This window comes from Scyliorhinus torazame, chromosome 2 (assembly GCF_047496885.1).
Source record: "Scyliorhinus torazame isolate Kashiwa2021f chromosome 2, sScyTor2.1, whole genome shotgun sequence".
Classification (NCBI taxonomy): Eukaryota; Metazoa; Chordata; class Chondrichthyes; order Carcharhiniformes; family Scyliorhinidae; genus Scyliorhinus; species Scyliorhinus torazame.
Genome location: NC_092708.1, coordinates 261084616 through 261102738, shown reverse-complemented (window position 1 = coordinate 261102738; position 18123 = coordinate 261084616). Strand labels below are relative to the sequence as shown.

The window sequence follows — 18123 nt, the reverse complement described above, 5'->3', positions numbered from 1 at the left end:
AAACATAACCTGAATTTATGAAAGAAGTTGTTCCCTTTAGTGCCAACATGTGATGTCTTGGGTTTGATCACTTTCTGAAGCTGTCAATGACCAAATGTACATTAAGTTGTGACATTGAGTTGACTTTTAAAACTGTGTTTCTGAGACACTACCTTACCAGTCATTCAAGTATTTACCATATGTACCTGTATTCACTGTAAGACACCCATAAATATTATAAAATCACTGACATCCACAAATTCATCTCCTAATTGGTTTCAAATTTTTAGCCAGTACATTCCTATCAGCTGTTGCACTAAATTCTGTACTAAGAATGGAATAAAAGCAAATAGAAATGTATGGTGGTCTGCTGACAAATTTTCAAATTGCTTCTCGAAAAGGGATATTTATTTGAAGGAGGATATGATTGTTTATGAAATTATCCAAATTTTAGTTGGAATCTGCCCTGTACATATCTAGGGCGAAATTCTCCGGAAACGGCGCGATGTCCGCCGACTGGCGCCCAAAATGGCGCCAAACAGACGGGCATCGCGCCGCCCCAAAGGTGCGGAATGCTCCGCATCTTTGGGGGCCGAGCCCCAACATTGAGGGGCTAGGCCGGCGCCGGAGGAATTTCCGCCCCGCCAGCTGGCGCGGAAATGACATCTCCGGGCGGCGCATGCGCGGGAGCGTCAGCAGCCGCTGACAGTTTCCCGCGCATGCGCAGTAGAGGGAGTCTCTTCCGCCTCCGCCATGGTGGAGACCGTGGCGGAGGCGGAAGGGAAAGAGTGCCCCCACGGCACAGGCCCGCCCGCGGATCGGTGGGCCCCGATCGCGGGCCAGGCCACCGTGGGGGCACCCCCCGGGGCCAGATCGCCCCATGCCCCCCCCAGGACCCCGGAGCCCGCCCACGCCGCCTGGTCCCGCCGGTAAGGTAGATGATTTAATTTATGCCGGCGGGACAGGCAATTTATCGGCGGGACTTCGGCCCACGCGGGCCGGAGAATCGAGTGGGGGGGCCCGCCAACCGGCGCAGCGCGATTCCCGCCCCCGCCGACTCTCCGGTGCCGGAGACTTCGGCAACCGGCGAGGGCGGGATTCATGCCATCCCCCGGCGATTCTCCGACCTGGCGGGGGGGTCGGAGAATTCCGCCCCTCGTCTTTCATCATAACCTTTTATTAGTATAACAACAAGTTTGCACGTTTCAACAAGCAAATGAAAGTGTCGGCTTGTGCTCCAAATTGATCTGCAGTTTTGAGCCTCCAAGGAGATGAAAACATGGGAGCTACCAGGACTGAAAAACACCACATGGGTAAAAAACGAAAGAGGAAAGCGACCAACTGACCAGTTCAGCTCACACCATCTGAACTTTTCATCCAACCTCCCCAGGCATACAATCACCTAAACAAAGCACAGAATAGGATGCATTGGTAGGGGATGGGAGGAGAAAAGAGAACCACAAAGCCAATTTAGGAAATTCTTCTGAGCCTGAAGCAAGTCACTAACAACAAATGCATTTCACCTACGTTCGAGAAATTTCGATATTTGTCTTCCTCTTGGAAACTTCACCCAGTAGCCTACTGCATGACTCTTTATCAAAGTTGCTCTGCAAATCATGATGTCCAATTTCAAGTAGACTAGCCACATCCAACATCGTTTCAGTTCAAAAATGCAATTTAAGAAAGTGGAGTCTCTGCATTATTGGATGTTCAGGTTCTCTCAGGATTAGTTTATGGAGGTGGCTGAATTATCTCAAACAAGCTCAGATATCTCCCCTGGACTTCAATAGTAGACATGACCATTACCAACTTCTCACTGCCAGCGTCTGGAAGGTCAGCATTGACTGGAAGCTTAACTGGACCAGCTATATCAACACCATCCCTACAGCAGAGTACACTTATATTTGTGTGCGTGTAGAACATAGCACAGTACAGCACAGAACAGGCCCTTCGGTCCTCGATGTTGTGCCGAACTTTGTCCGAACCCAAGATCAAGCTATCCCACTCCCTGTCATTCTGGTGTGCTCCATGTGCCTATCCAATAACCACTTGAAAGTTCCTTAAGTGTCTGACTCCACTATCACAGCAGGCAGTCCATTCCACACTCTAACACCACTCTGAGTAAAGAACCTACCTCATACATCCCTCCTATATCTCCCACCCCGAACCTTATAGTTATGCCCCCTTGTAACAGCTACATCCACCCGAGGAAATAGTCTCTGAACGTCCACTCTATCTATCCCCCTCATCATCTAATAAACCTCTATTAAGTCGCCTCTCATCCTTCACTCCAATGAGAAAAGCCCTAGCTCCCTCAACCTTTCCTCATAAGACCTACCCTCCAATCCAGGCAGCATCCTGGTAAATCTCCTATGCACCCTTTCCAATGCTTCCACATCCTTCCTATAATGAGGTGACCAGAACTGCACACAATACTCCAAATGTGGTCTCACCAAGGTCCTGTACAGTTGCAGCATAACCCCACGGCTCTTAAACCCAAGCCCCCTGTTAATAAACGCTAACACACTATAGGCTTTCTTCACGGCTCTATCTACTTGAGTGGCAACCTTCAGAGATCTGTGGACATGAACCCCAAGATCTCTCTGTTCCTCCACATTCCTCAGAACCCTGCCGTTGACCCAGAATTCCACATTCAAATTTGTCCTACCAAAATTAATCACCTCGCACTTAAACTCCATCTGCCATTTTTCGGCCCAGCTCTGTATCCTATCAATGTCTCTTTGCAGCATACAACAGCCCTCCACCTCATCCACTACTCCATCAATCTTGGTGTCATCAGCAAATTTACTGACCCACCCTTCAGCCCCCTCCTCCAAGTTATTAATCTCATCCTTACATACTCTTCCTTTTTCCTCTTGACAAGACATTCAACCTCTTTTGTGAACCATGGTTCCCTCACACGGCCATTTCCTCCCTGCCTGACAGGGACATACCTATCAAGGACACGCAGTATTTGTTCCTTGAACAAGCTCCACTTTTCATTTGTGCCTTTCCCTGACAGTTTTTGTTCCCATATTATGCTCCCTAATTCTTGCCTAATCGCATCATGATTACCCCTCCCCCAATTATAAACCTTGCCCTGCCGTATGGCCCTATCCCTCTCCATTGCAGTAGTGAAAGACACCAAATTGTGGTCACTATCTCCGAAGTGCTCACCCACAAACAAATCTAACACTTGGCCTGATTCATTGCCCCCCCCCCCCCCCCCCCACCTCTTGTCGGCCTATCCACATATTGTGTCAGGAAACCCTCCTGCACACATTGTACAAAAACTCCCCCATCCGAACTGTTCGACCTATAGAGGTTCCAATCAATATTTGGAAAGTTAAAGTCACCCATGACAACTCCCCTGAGACCTCCACACCTATCCATAATCTGCTTTGCAATTTCTTCCTCCACATCTCCATTACTATTTGGGGGCCTTTGGAAAACTCCTAACAATGTGACCTTTCCTATTTCTAACTTCAGCCCATATTACCTCAGTAGGCAGATCTCCCTCAAACTGCCTTTCTGCAGCCGTTAAACTATCCTTGATTAACAATGCTACTCCTCCACCTCTTTTACCACCTTCCCTACTCTTACTGAAACATCTATACCCCGGAACTTCCAACAGCCATTCCTGTCCCTGTTCTAACCATGTCTCCGTCATGTACCAATCCACGCTCCAAGTTCACCTACCTTATTCTGGATGCTCCTTGCATTAAAGTAGACACACTTCAACCCGCCTTCCTGCCTGCCAGTCCACTCCTGCGACCTTGATACCCTCCTCAGTACCTCACTACTCTCAACATTGGCTTCTGGACTACAGCTCGTTTACCCATCCCCCTGACAAATTAGTTTAAACCCCCCCCCACCCGAAGAGCCTTAGCAAATTTTTGTCCCAGGATATTGGTGCCCCTGTGGTTCAGGTGCAAACCGTCCTGTTTATACAGGTCCCACCTTCCTCAGAATGTGCTCCAATTTTCCACGTAACTGAAACGCTGCCTCCTACACCATCCCTGCAGTCACGTGTTTATCTGCACTCTCTTCCTGTTCCTCAACTCGCTATCACGTGGCACCGACAACAAACCAGAGATGACAACATGGTTTGTCCTGGCTCTCAGCTTCCACCCTAGCTCCCTAAATTCCTGTTTTAAATCCCCGTCCCTATTCTTACCGATGTAAAGGGGCTTTTTCCAATGACTGGAATAGAAATCTGTATCAGACATGGAATGGCAGGACAAAATAAGTTTCAGGAAGTCACAACATATTCACGATGGGCGGCACGGTAGCACAAGCGATTAGCACTGTGGCTTCACAGCGTCTGGGTCACTGTCTGTGTGGAGTCTTCACGTTCTCCCTGTGTCTGCGTGGGTTTCCTCCCACCGTCCAAGGACGTGCAGGTTAGGTGGATTGGCTATGATAAATTGCCCTCAGTAACCAAAAAGGTTAGATGGGGTTATTGGGTTACGGGGATAGGGTGGAAGTGAGGGCTTAAGTGGGTCGGTGCAGACTCGATGGGCCGAATGGCCTCCTTCTGCACTGTATGTTCTAAGAACATGATTGTACTTGCCCGATAAATTCCTTCCCATGGTTCTATTTGGAGTGTTCTTAATTGAGATAATAATCTTTATTATTGTCACAAGTAGGCTTACATTAACACTGCAATGAAGTTACTGTGAAAATCCAAATTGCCTAACAGCACATCTTTTGGGACTTGTGGGAGGAAACTGAAGCACCCGGAGGAACCCCATGTAGACACAGGGAGAATGTGTAGACTCCGCACGTGACCCAAGCCGGGAATCAAACTTAGGACCCTGGCGCGGTGAAGCAACAGTGCTAACCACTGTGCTACCGTGCTGCCCTATATTAGACCATGTAGTGGTAAATAAAAAGAGAAAATGCTGAAAATATATTTGGCAGCTCCTGCCTTCTACCTTATCACATGTTAGGGAAGGGTTCCCTCATGCTAAAGTTAGAATTGGAGTTTTGTTTATTAGACCACACTGATTGTTAGGCTGCACAGAAAGAGGATAAGTGGCACAGTGGTGTTGGATGAGAAGTGATTGTAGAACACAAAATTTGCATTGAAGAAATCAAGACTTGTTTTCACTTTTTCATTAGAGATACCATTGGTGCTTAACATCGCAGACTGACTAACACTTTTTTTTGTTCTTTTCTTCCCCCTCCTTGTCCCTGCTTTTGTTCTTTTTGAAACCTTTCACTTCTTCCAGTTCAGATTAACTTGTTTCTTTCTCCACAAATTCTGCCAGCCTATTTTCTGTTATTTCAAATTGCCAGCAACTGTAGTATCTTAATTTTTTAGTGAATAGTTTGGCTAAGTTTTGGTGTTCGGAAATCCATGTGGCCGAAGTGCCAAATTGCCCGTATCTCATCTCCTGCTGTATTATTTCTATTTAACTACCATCCCACTTCTCATTAATAGGACCAGACAAACGAGTTAATGGTTAAGACTGAGAGCTTGCAATCTGAGAAGGAAGCAATGAGCAAGAGGCTACAGAATTGCATATTTTTACTGGAGAACAACCTTATTGATCCTGGTAAGTCAGACTAGGCCTGTAGTTGCCACTACAAGGAGATAGATAAACTCTAATTCAGGTTGTAATGCATGTGCACTACTTGGTTGCTGTTTGGGATGCACTTCAGAACCCAGCATGTAACATGAAATTGTTTTCACTATATATTGTTACGCTGCACAATCTCAACTTGTGTCCATGGTGACCATAAAACTATCATCAATTTTTTTATATATAAAGCCCGTCTGGTTCACCGATAGCCATCTTTACCTGGTCTGTCCCACATGTGACTTCAGACCCACCGTAATGTGGTTGACTCTTAACTGCTCTCAAATGGGCCAGCAAGTTACACAGTTCAGGGGCAATTGGAGATGGGCAACAACATCAACATTCCAGGGGTGAATGGGGTGGGGTGGGGGGAGGAAATCTCACTACTTTTTGTGTTTCTATTAAAAGTATTGCACAGCTATAATATCTGTTTGACATGAAATACAGGTGAATGTCCAAAGTATGAATTTATTTTATACCTTCTGATTTTTGCAGGTATTTGTACTCTTCAGTAAACTGATTGCTTAGTTACCAGGGGTGGAAGGTTACAGTTCAGGGTTACCAAATCTAGAAAGACAGAATTCAAATCAGATCGGCTTATCTTATCCTCTGAAATCGTTCATTAGTGGGCTGTAGTTTAATCTATTGGAAACCTATTTTATTTTACCTTGGTACCGGAGTACCTTAAAATTATACTGGTTAGGTGCAAATCTCAAGTATGCTTCCTTTTCTGTGTAGCCATTGTGGATTTGTATCACAGAATTAGTTTTGTTGGCCACATAAAGTGTTGTTATTCCTGCCCTACGCATACACCTCCAGACAGAACAGGATTAAGCAATAATCTTACCATCGCACATTCTACAGATGGCTGTCTTCATAGAAACGCTATAGCGCAGAAGGAGCCCATTTGGCCCATCGAGTCTGCACCGACTCTCCAAAAGAGCACCCTACCTAGGCCCATTCCACCGCCCTATCCCTGTAACCCCACCCAACTGAACATCTTTGAACTGTGGGAGGAAACAGGAACACCCGGAGGAAACCTATGCAGACACTTGGAGAACGTGCAAACTCCACACAGTCACCCAAGGCAGGAATCGAACCTGTGAGGCAGCTATGCTAACCGCTTTGCCACTATGTCGCCTGTCTCCTTTCCCTCAAAGTGAGACTGCTGATGATTTACACTTTCCTGTATCGATTCTTTCCTTCAACTGGGACATGTACATTGCCAGATTTTCTGTACACACAAGAGAACAAGGATTTGGGGTTCCAGTTCAAAATGTGCCATACATCTGTTCTCATCGTGTTTTTCAGTTTCAGCCAATAAAATAATTGAAGACCATGAACTGAAGAATGCATGTCAGAGGGACACGATGGTAAAATTGATTTTTCTTGTTCTTGATTTTTAGTTTGTGGGCAACAAAACTTGAAAATTAGTCCACAGCAAAAGGTTGGGGTTGGGGAAGGACATGGTCGACATTGATCTGCTTCACAGTTGGAGAGTTTGCCAATGCTTTCTGTCCATTTAGATGCAGTTTGAGGGCAATTCGCCATTTGTGGAACTGTATCCCAGAAAGGCATTTTGGAATTGATGCACGATCAATGACCACTAAAGCGAGGTTGTAGTCCAACTGAAGGCTTTAATAAGCGAGATGTTTTCCCCAGCAGCTCAGGTACAGAATGAAGGCTGCTGGGGTGGCACGGGTTCTTATACCCCGTCTAGCAGGGCGGAGCTACCATACATCCTAACCAATAGAAAGCATACAGTTTCCACCAATGGTGCTCCAGCCTATCGGGTGCCGTAATAACTATAATACCACAGGAAGGAAGGAGAAATCAAAAAGTAAGTCTGGCAACGTTATTGTCAGAACATATGCCTCATGGACTTTGTCTCAGTTTAAAAGTAATAAATGATTCCCTAGTTCTCCAGTGGACTGAACCATTTTGTACAATATTTTTAATAAGAAAAGTTGCACATTTGAACCAAAAGTCCAGGTTATTTTTCACTTGGGAATTATAAGTTATTGAGCACATAGTGCGAGTAAAAGCAATAATTTTGTTTGATTTTTGTTTTCTCTGTTCCCCCACCCATTGTTGTCATAAGTTATTGAAACTCATCAAACACTTACCGACTCACCCACCATCTTTTTTATCATCCCTTATGCTACTAAGTAAACCGAGAATTGCTGTGTAATCTGTCTGATTTAGGTACACGTAGAGAATCTCCAGGCAGAACTAGAAACATGGGACAAATACACAGCAGAGAAGAGAGAGAAGCTCCAGGTAAGAACCAGCTGCTAGATAATGTAAGACTACAATGCCGAGTTTCTCAGTAAAAGGTTATTCTTCGTATAGATTTAAGAGTCCTCTCTGACCACGAACCAAGAACATGCTGCATTAATAGTTTCACACTGAAAAGAAAATTCTTATGCACATGCATTTAAAGCTAGTATTATGAGGAGACTTATAGTCAGCTCATTTTAAAGGGAGTATAAATCCATGCGACCTGATGATCTGTATCTGACAACAATGTGTATTTATATACTAAAAGTTAGGTGTGGGGGCATAGTGGAATGTGTGGAAATTGTTTTCACCGAGCTTACTACTTTCCTGAGCGAACAGCAAACTTTTTGTTTTTTACTCGTGTAACTACTATTCACTGGGATTTCCACATTATTCTAAATTATCAAAGGAAGGATCTCTCAGCCATGTGCATCAGTACTGCATCGGTGCAGGAATTTGAGTCTGTTAATGACATGAATAGGTTGGATTGTAGTACATAATGTAGAGGAGTTCTTTTAGCTATTTCTGATGAGAAACAATGGTACACCAGAGGCTATTTATGCTGAGACCTTCAAGTGATTAACTGTTGTCTCACTTCAACACTGAGTCAATTTGTAGTAGGGGAAAATGTTTTTTTTCTTTTTGAATATAGATCTTGTGTTACAAATCGCAAAATAAATCTGTCAGTGCAGTAAACACCATCCTTGGGACTAATTTTATTTCCAAAAGTACTGCATAACATGGTTCATTCTGGGTTGTCTGTCATGTGTTAAATTTGAGGTTTCTAAGAATGCTGTGAGAAAATGAGTGAAATCGTCATGGTGTTGACCATGTGTATTGCAAAACATTCTGAGTTGAGAACCAAGGGATACAGTTTCAAACACAAGTGCTCCTCCCATTTATGCCTGGGATGAGGAAAATATTTTTCTCTTACTCTGGAATTTGCAGTAGAGGATGGGTCATTGAATATGTTCAAGTTAGATTATTGATTGACAAAGTTATGGGGACAGTGGGAAAGATCAACCATGAACTTAATCAAATGCACAGCAGAAGAGGCTGAATGGCCTACTCCTACTTCGTATGGTCATATATAGACTTTATAAATTGAATCAAAATGGGGGAAAAGTGTTGCAAACCTTTTCCTCCCTAATTGTCTGGGGGGGGGGGGGGGGGCGCAGGAGGAGGAATGGTAGTGAGCTGTTAGCTTGAACTACTGCAGTCAGTGTTATGTCGGTACACCCATTGTGTTCTTAAAGCAGAGAATTGCTGACTTCCGGTGGCGACTACGTGTTGAGCAATCGCCCTTTTTTGCCCTGTTTATGGGTGCTGTTTGGGAGGAATTTGAGTAGTTCAATGGGATACGGTCACCATATAAAGTAATGCCCAACAAGTACTATACAAGGCAGCAGACAGGCAAAAAAATCGTCGTCAGATTCGAATGCCCCTCGGGCCTCGTTGTTGGAGAAAATGGTGGAAGCTCCTGCTGTGACTTTGGCCTCTCAGTGGATGGCTGAGATACTGGCAAGCTTCTTGGCGGATCAATTCAAAATGCAGCAGTAGACGGTGTTTGAAGATCTTTACGAAGCTTGAGCCCTCATCTGTGCAGCCTTTGAGGAGTGGTGATGGAAGGGGTGGAGGTGGCACTCTCGGATCATAGTGACCAGATTGTTTCCCTCGAGGCGGAGTTGGCATTGTTGGCTGAAGGGCATAAAACGTTAAATGCCAAGGTGGATGATCTGGGAAACTGCTCCAGACAGCAAAGTTTCAAGAATCGTTGGGCTGCTGGAGGGCTCAAATCCTCTGGATATATGTCCAAGATGGTGGGGGAGGGGGTTTGCCAACCCCTCCCGAATTGGACCGGGCCCATCGGTCTCGAAGGCAGAAGCCCCAATCTAGCGAGCGATCATCCATCAGGTTGCACAGGTCCTAAGACAAGGAACAGGTCCTGTGGTGGATGAAGGACCATTGAGACTATAGATGGGAGGACCACGCCATCTGGGTATATCTAAACGTGAAAGCAGAACTGGCTAGAAGGCATGCGGCGTTCAACAAGGCCAAGGCAGCATTGTACAAATTCAATTTGGTGTGCTGCTACAGAGGGGAAGGCAGGCGGGGGGTTTGGGTCTTCCGAATCTGATGTATTACTATTGGGTGACGAATGTGGAGAAGGTGCGGAGCTGGGTCAAAGGGGTTGATTCCCAGTGGGTCAGAATGGAGGAGAGTTTGTGCAGGGGGTCGGGATTGAAAGCACTAGCAACAGCGCCACTCCCGATGGCCCCGGGGAAATACTCGGAGTCCGGTAATAATAGCTTCATTGAGAATTTGGAGGCAGTTTCGCCAACACTTCAGGTTGGGGGCAGGGTCAAGGGATTTGGGGGAACCACAGATTTGAGCCAGGGAAGTGGGAAGAAATTTTCGGAAATGGGAGGAGAAGGGGATTAAGACACTAAAAGATTTGTTTTTTAGGGGTCGGTTTGCAGGATTGAAGGAGCTGAAAGCGAAGTATGGGCTGGAGCAGGGAGAAATGTTTAGATACATGCAGGTTCGAGATTTTGCCAGAAAGAAGATACAGAGCTTCCCGGTGGAGCCGGCCTCCACATTGCTGGAGGAGGTGCTGACGACAGGGGGACTGGAGAAGGGGGTAGTGTCGGCGGTTTATGGAGCTATTTTGGAAGAGGAGAAGGCACCACTGGAAAGGATCAAAGCAAAGTGGGAGGAAGAGTTGGGAGAGGATATGGAGGAGGGGTTCTGTTGTGAGGTGCTCCGGAGAGTGAATGCCTCCACCTCGTGCACTAGGTTGGGGCTGATACAGCTGAAGGTGGTATACCGAGCACACCTCACGAGGGCGAGGATGCTCCGATTCTTTGAAGGAGTAGAAGATGTGTGTGAACGTTACAGGGGGAGGCCTGCTAATCACGTTCATATGTCTTGGTCCTGTCCAAAGCTAGAGGATTACTGGAAGGGGGTTTTTAGGGTAATTTCTAAAATGGTGCACGTGAAACTGGACCTGGGCCCCTGGGAGGCCATATTCGGGGTGTCGGACCAGCCAGGGTTGGAAGCGGGTGCGGAGGCAGATGTTGTAGCCTTCGCCTCGTTGATCGCCTGGAGGCGGATCCTGATTGGTTGGAGAGCAACCTCTCCACCCTGTGCCCTGGCGTGGCGGGGTAACCTGGTGGAATTCTTGACTCTTGAGAAGGTTAAGTTTGAACTGAGGGGAAGGATGGAGGGGTTCTACAATTCATGGGCATTATTCATTATGCACTTTCAAGAACTGGATAACATCGAACATTAGTTGGGGTGGGTGGGTGGGAGGGTTGGGGGAGGGAGGCTGTGTGTGTTAATGGCGACTATGGGTGATCCCTAATTCCTTTTTGTCATTTGTTTGTGTGAACATGCGGGCTAATGTTTGGGGTTTGGTGGGAGGATGGCATCGTTGTTATTGATATCGGGATTGACATATTTGTTACTGATTATTGTCTACTGTTGGTGGGTATAAATTTGGGAGAAAATGTGAAAAAGGAGGAGAATTTAAAAAAAAAAAAATTTCAAATAAAAAAAATGATTTGGTGTGGTATACCTGATTCATCTTCGAGTGACTTTTAAAGCGAGAGACTATTACGTTATTGCACGAGAGGACGTGGACGAAGCATGTAAAGAAGCATTGACTGGGATTGAATTAATTGTTAATTGTTGGGTGCATTTGTATCTGTATTTATTGTGGGATTTTTGTATTGTGGGTGAGGGCATGTGATTGTGGGGATTTGCTGGGGGGGGGCGGTTTCCGGGCAAGTTTGGAGTTTGTGTTTTGTATTTTTTGGGATTGCTTGTGGTATAGAGATTGGTTTTCTTTTCCCCTCTATTTGTTGGAAGTTGGGCAGGGGGCTGGTTGTTGGTATGATTATTTTTCTGGTTTGACTCTGTGCAGGGGTCACCCTGCTAGCTGTAAAGTTAGTTAACGGTAGTGCGGGTATCTGCAGTTCATTACCTAAAAGAAAAAACCTAAAGTAGTGAGTTTAGGAATTTAGTTCTTGTTTTGATTGGTGGGGGGGGGGTTGGGGTGGATAGGAGTCTTTGTTCTTCTTTTGGCTGTTTGTTTATTGGGGTGTGGTATTGTTGGGGTGGTGGAGACTGCTGATGGTGACTGATTCTTTGTCGTCATTCTGGTCATAAGAGGGGTTTGACAGCATCTTGGTGGGCCTGATATCGGCAGTCGTTGAGCCGTTGCTGGATTACCCTATATGGTGAGAATGGCTAATTCTGGGGGGAGGGTGGGGCAGAAAGAAGACCCCCCTGTCTGGTTGATGACTTGGAATGTAAGGGGGTTAAATGGCCCAGTAAAAGGTCATTGGTATTTGTGCACCAGAGAAGTTTGAAAGTTGATGTGGTGTTTTTGCAGGTGACCCATTTGTGGATCAAAGATCAAGGTCATGGAAGGGCTGGGTGCAGCAGGTATACCATTCTGGTTTTGATGGTAGGGATGGGGGGGGGGCTGCAATGTTGATCAACAAGAGGGTGTCCTTTTTAGCTGTTAAAATATTGGCGGACCCAGGCGGGAGGTATGTAATCGCCATTTGGTCGTTAGCAGGCACATGGGTGGTCCTGGTTAATGTGCATGCACCAAACCTGAATAATAACGGCATTATCAATAAGGTGCTGGCTTCTATCCCGGGTTTGGATTCATATCAACTAATTCTGGGCGAGGTGGGGGGAGACTTTAAATGCGTTTTGGATCCTAGGTTGGATCGGTCAAGTCCTAAGTCTGTTGAGTCCATCAGCAGTGGCGAAGGCGGTATTGGTCTTTGTGGCAAAGCTGGGGGTGGGTGGGCAGACCTGTGGAGATTTTATGTATCAGGGAGAAGTAGTTTTCTTTTCCACATCGGTCAGGTCTATCCCAGATTGACGACTTTATTGAGGGGAGGACCGACTTTATTGCGGGTAGGTCTCTTCCTGGGGTGAAAGGGGCGGGGCACTTGGCGATTGTTATTTCTGATCAAGCACCGCATTTTATGGACCTGAAGTTGGAGCTGGGGCAGGAGATTGGACGCTGCGTTGCTGGCGGACAAGTGATTCTGTGACCGTATGTCCTCCTATCATTGGGAATTACATTGAGTTCAATAGGATCCAGGCCGTCTCACCTTCCACACTGTGGCAGTCTCTTAAGGTGATTGTTAGTGGGGTGGAACATAATCTCCTACAAGGCACATAAGGATAAATTTGGAACGGTGGAGAGGTAGAGGCTGGTGGATTTCATCCTTGAGGTGGACCACCAATACTCAATTCCCCTGACGCTGGAGTTGTTGGCAAGTAGGAAGAAACTGTAGACTGACTTTGGGCTTCTCTCGATGGGCAAGGCAGTGAACCAGCTGCGCGCTCGAGGGGGACCTTCTACGAATATGGAGCAAGGCCAATCGTCTTTTGGCGCACCAGTTGAGGCAGCAGGCTACCTCCCGGGTGGTGGGTTGGTTTCCATCCTGTTGGGAAGGTTAATGTGGCGTTTGAGGCCTTTTCTCAAGAGCTATACAAGTCCAAGCCTCCAGAGGAGAGATTGTCAATGATGCAGTTTTTGGACGAGTTGTCCTTCCGGTGAAGTTGGAGGCGATGATGGAACAAGAGGAGGTTATGAAGTGTACCGAATTGATGTTTTGGGTACAGTTGTGGTTCCGGATGGGTTCCTTATCAAATTCGACAAAAAGTTTGCGGGTCAGTTGGTCCCACTGTTGCTGGATATGTTCAATGATTCCTAGTCCCAGGGGGTTATTGTCGTTCACATCGGCATAGATTTCCCTGATCCTGAAGAAGGATAATGATCCTATGGAATGTGGATCGTACCGACCCATTTCGTTGTTGAACGCTGACATTAAGGTGTTGGCAATACGTTTGGAGCCCTGCCTTCCAGGGATGATTGCAGAGGAGCAGACTGATTTAAGGCCTGGCAGTTATCGGCCATCATACAGCGATTGTTAAACTTCTTTGCCCCCCTCCCCAGTGTCTGAGCCAGAGGTGATTATTTAAATGGATGCTGAAAAAGTATTTGATAGGGTTGAGCGGGGGTACCTATTTGAGATTCTTGGAAGGATTGGCTTTGGGCCAAAATTTATATAATGGATTCAGCTTTTATACCGGGCCACCACCGGGAGTTTGCGTACGAATGTCCTGAGTTTGGGTTACTTCCAATTGGGCAGGGATACAAGGCAGGGTTGACCAATCGCTCCACTTTTATTTGCCTTGACAATCAAGCCTCTGGCCATTGCATTGAGGTCATCCACGAGGTGGAGGTGGATAGAGTAGGGTTTGCAGGGGGACGGGAGGTGGAAGGGAGGGAACGTAGAGTGTCTTTGTATGCGGATGGATGATTGCTTCTGTATGTCACGGACCCATTCTCCTTGTTACAATAATCATGGGGGACTTCAACATGCAGGTGGGCTGGGGAAATCAGGTTGGTAGTGGATCCCAAGAAAAGGAATTTGTGGAATGTATACAAGTTGGTTTTTTGGAGCGGCTTGTGACAGAGCCTACTAGGGAACAGGCAATTCTGGATTTGGTGATGTGTAATGAGGCAGACTTGATTAGGGAACGTAAGGTGAAGGAACTCTGAAGGAGCAGTGACCACAATATGATAGAATTTACCCTGCAGTTTGAGAGGGAGCAGCTGCAATCAGATGCAATGGTATTACAATTAAATAAGGGTAACTACAAAGACGTGAGTGAGGAGCTGGCCAGAGTTGATTGGAAGAGGAGCCTGGCAGGGAAGACAGTGGAACAGCAATGGCGGGAGTTTTAGGGGGTTATTAGGGAGGCACAACAGAAATTCATCCCAAGGACGAGGAAACATGCTCAGGGGAGGACAAGGCATCCATGGCTGACGAGGGATGTCAAGGACAGCATAAAAGCTAAAGAAAAAGCATACAAAGTGGCGAGGATTAGTGGGAAGCTAGAGGATTGAGAAGCCTTTAAAAGCGAGCAGAGGACAACTAAAAAAGTAATAAGGGGAGGAGAAGATGAAGTAATATAAAGGAAGATAGGAAGAGTTTTTTTCAATATATAAAAGGTAAGAGAGAGGCAAAAATAGACATTGGACCATTGGAAAATGTGGCTGGAGAAGTAATAATAGGAAACAAAGAAATGGCAGAGGAACTGAATAGTTACTTTGCATCAGTCTTCACGGTGGAAGACACCAGTGGGATGCCAGAGCTCCAGGAGAATCAGGGGCAGAGGTGAGTGCAATGAGCATCACTAAGGAGAAGGTTCTGGAGAAACTGAAAGGACTGAAGGTGGATAAATCGCCTGGACCGGATGGACTACACCCGAGGGTTCTAAAAGAGATAGCTGAGGAGAAAGAGAGGTCGTGTCTGACAAATCTGTTTGAGTGCTTTGTGGAGGTAACAAGGAAGTTAGACAAAGGAGAACCAGTGGACCTGATTTATTTCGATTTCCAGAAGGCCTTTGACAAGGTGCCGCATAGGAGACTGGTAAATACGTTAAAAGCACATGGTGTTAAGAGTAAGATTCTGGCATGGATAGAGGATTGGCTGACTGGCAGAAGGCAGAGAGTGGGGATAAAGGGGTATTTTTCAGGATGGCAGCCGGTGAATAGTGGTGTGCCTCAGGGGTCTGTGCTGGGACCACAACTTTTCACAATATACATAAATGATCTGGAAGAAGGAACTGAAGGCACTGTTGCTAAGTTTGCAGATGACACAAAGATCTGTAGAGGTACAGGTAGTATATAGGAAGCAAGGGGGCTGCAGAATGATTTGGACAAGCTAGGAGAATGGGCAATGAAGTGGCAAATGAAATACAATGTGGAAAAGTGTGAGGTTATGCACTTTGGAAGGAGGAATTTAGGCATAGACTATTTTCTAAATGGGGAAATGCTGAGGAAATCAGAAGCACAAAGGGACTTGGGAGTCCTTGTTCATGATTCTCTTAAGGTTAATGTGCAGGTTCAGTCAGCAGTTAAGAAGGCAAATGCAATGTTAGCATTCATGTCAAGAGGGCTAGAATACAGGACCAGGGATGTACTTCTGCGGCTGTATAAGGCTCTGGTCAGACCACATTTGGAGTATTGTGAGCAGTTTTGGGTCCCGTATCTAAGGAAGGATGTGCTGGCCTTGGAAAGAGTCCAGAGGAGGTTGACAAGAATGATCCCTGGAATGAAGAACTTGTCATACGAGGAACGGTTGAGGACTCTGGTTTGTACTCGTTGGAGTTTAGAAGGATGAAGGGGGATCTTATTGAAACTTACAGGATACTGCGAGGCCTGGATAGAGTGGACGTGGAGAGGATTTTTCCACTTGTAGGAAAAACTAGAACCAGAACCAGAGGACACAATCTCAGACTAAAGGGATGATCCTTTAAAACAGCGATGAGGAGGAATTTCTTCAGCCAGAGGGTGGTGAATCTGTGGAACTCTTTGCCGCAGAAGGCTGTGGAGGCCAATTCACTGAGTGTCTTTAAGACAGAGATAGATAGGTTCTTGATTAATAAGGGGATCAGGGATTATGGGGAGAAGGCAAGTGAATGGGGATGAGAAAATATCAGCCATGATTGAATGGCGGAGCAGACTCGATGGGCCTAGTGGCCTAATTCTGCCCCTATGTCTTATGGTCTGCAATGTAGAGGAGGTAATGAAGCAACTTTAGAGTTTTAGCTCCTTCTCTGAGTATAAGCTGAATCTGGACAAAAGTGAGTACTTTTCGGTAAATGTCCCAGGGAGGGGAGCTGATTTGGTGAAGTTGCGGTTTCGCCTGGCCAGACCTAGCTAATGTTATCCGGGAATCGTGGTAGCCCACAATTGGGCCTCGCTGCACAAGCTTAACTTTGCTAGCCTGGTGAATGGGGTTAAGACCAACTTGAAAAGGTGGGACGTCCTCCCTCTGACTTTGGCAGACTGTGAAAATGAATGTCCCCCTGAGGTTTTTGTTTTTATTTCAGTGTCTCCTGGTCTTTCTTCCTGAATCCTTTCTTTTGTAGGGTCAATAAAATGATATCCTCAATTTGGAAGGGCAAGACCCCATGGATTCGTAGGACATTTCTACAGAGAGAGAAAGTTGGACGGCTTGGGGCTACCTAATTTGTTGTTTTAATATTGGGCTGCAAGTAATGAAAAGGTGATGGGATAGCTTATGGAGGCGGGCTTGTGTCGAGGTTCAAGTCGGAGGGCCGTGGTCACTGCCCTCCTCCCATATTTCTCCTGCAAAATGTATCTCGAGCCTGGTAGTGGTGGCCACTTTGAGGATTTGGAGGCAGTTTCAGCAGTATTTTATGCTGGGCTCCATGTCAATAATGGCCCCTATTTGCAGGAACCTTTTGTTTGCGCCGTCTGGCTTGGACCCGTCGCTCAGGTTGTGGGGGAGGGAAGGGTTGGAGAAATTTGGAGACATGTTTATTGAAGGGAGGTTTGCCGGTATGGAGATGTAATTGGAGAAGTTCCAGCTCCCGAGAACGAATGTAATTAGCTACTTGCAGGTTTGCAACTTTTTCAGCAGAGATTCCTTCATTTCCCCTGGAAACGTCACCCTCGCCCTTGGACAGGCCTTGTTGGGTGAGGGGAGGATATCAGATATGTATTGCCGGATCCTGTCGACGGAGCAGGCTTCGTGGGAGAGTGAACTAGGTCCGTTTTTTGATTGGGGGCGGGGGGGGGGGGGGGGGTGCGGCACTTAACAGGGTCAATTCCACCTCCTCTTGTGCTAGGCTCCGCTTGATCCAGTTCAAGGTGGTGCACAGGGCACACTTGACCAGAGCGCCGAGGAGTGGTTTCTTCTCAGGTGGAGGATATGTGCGATCGTTGTGGCAGGGGACTGGCGAATTACAAGCACATGTCCTGGTCTTGCCCTCGACTTTTAAGCTACTGGGTCTCCTTTTTCAGCACTATGTCGGGCAGCATGGTAGCCTTGTGGATAGCACAATTGCTTCACAGCTCCAGGGTCCCAGGTTCGATTCCAGCTTGGGTCACTGTCTGTGCGGAGTCTGCACATCCTCCCCGTGTGTGCGTGGGTTTCCTCCGGGTGCTCCGGTTTCCTCCCACAGTCCAAAGATGAGCAGGTTAGGTGGACTGGCCATGATAAATTGCCCTTAGTGTCCAAAATTGCCCTTAGTGTTGGGTGGGGTTACTGGGTTATGGGGGTAGGGTGCTCTTTCCAAGAGCCGGTGCAGACTCGATGGGCCGAATGGCCTCCTTCTGCACTGTAAATTCTATGAAAAAAAATTCTATGATTCAGGGTATTCAGCTGGAGCCATGCCCATTGGTGGCTATTTTCGGTATATCGGACTCGCT

At 46.5% G+C, this 18123-nt stretch overlaps 1 protein-coding gene across 4 annotated transcripts in view; it reads left to right on the top strand.

Annotated features, from left to right (window-relative positions):
• The window catches only part of knstrn (kinetochore localized astrin (SPAG5) binding protein), a 45413-nt gene that overhangs the window by 19741 nt on the left and 7549 nt on the right, over positions 1–18123 (top strand). For 3 of the 4 annotated variants that reach the window (XM_072486270.1, XM_072486264.1, XM_072486276.1), the window contains exons 6-8: positions 5426–5540; positions 6876–6937; positions 7770–7844. In XM_072486270.1, coding sequence (XP_072342371.1) covers positions 5426–5540; positions 6876–6937; positions 7770–7844 — 252 coding nt within the window. The remainder of the gene's footprint in view (positions 1–5425; positions 5541–6875; positions 6938–7769; positions 7845–18123) is intronic. The other variant, XM_072486280.1, reaches the window with a different exon arrangement.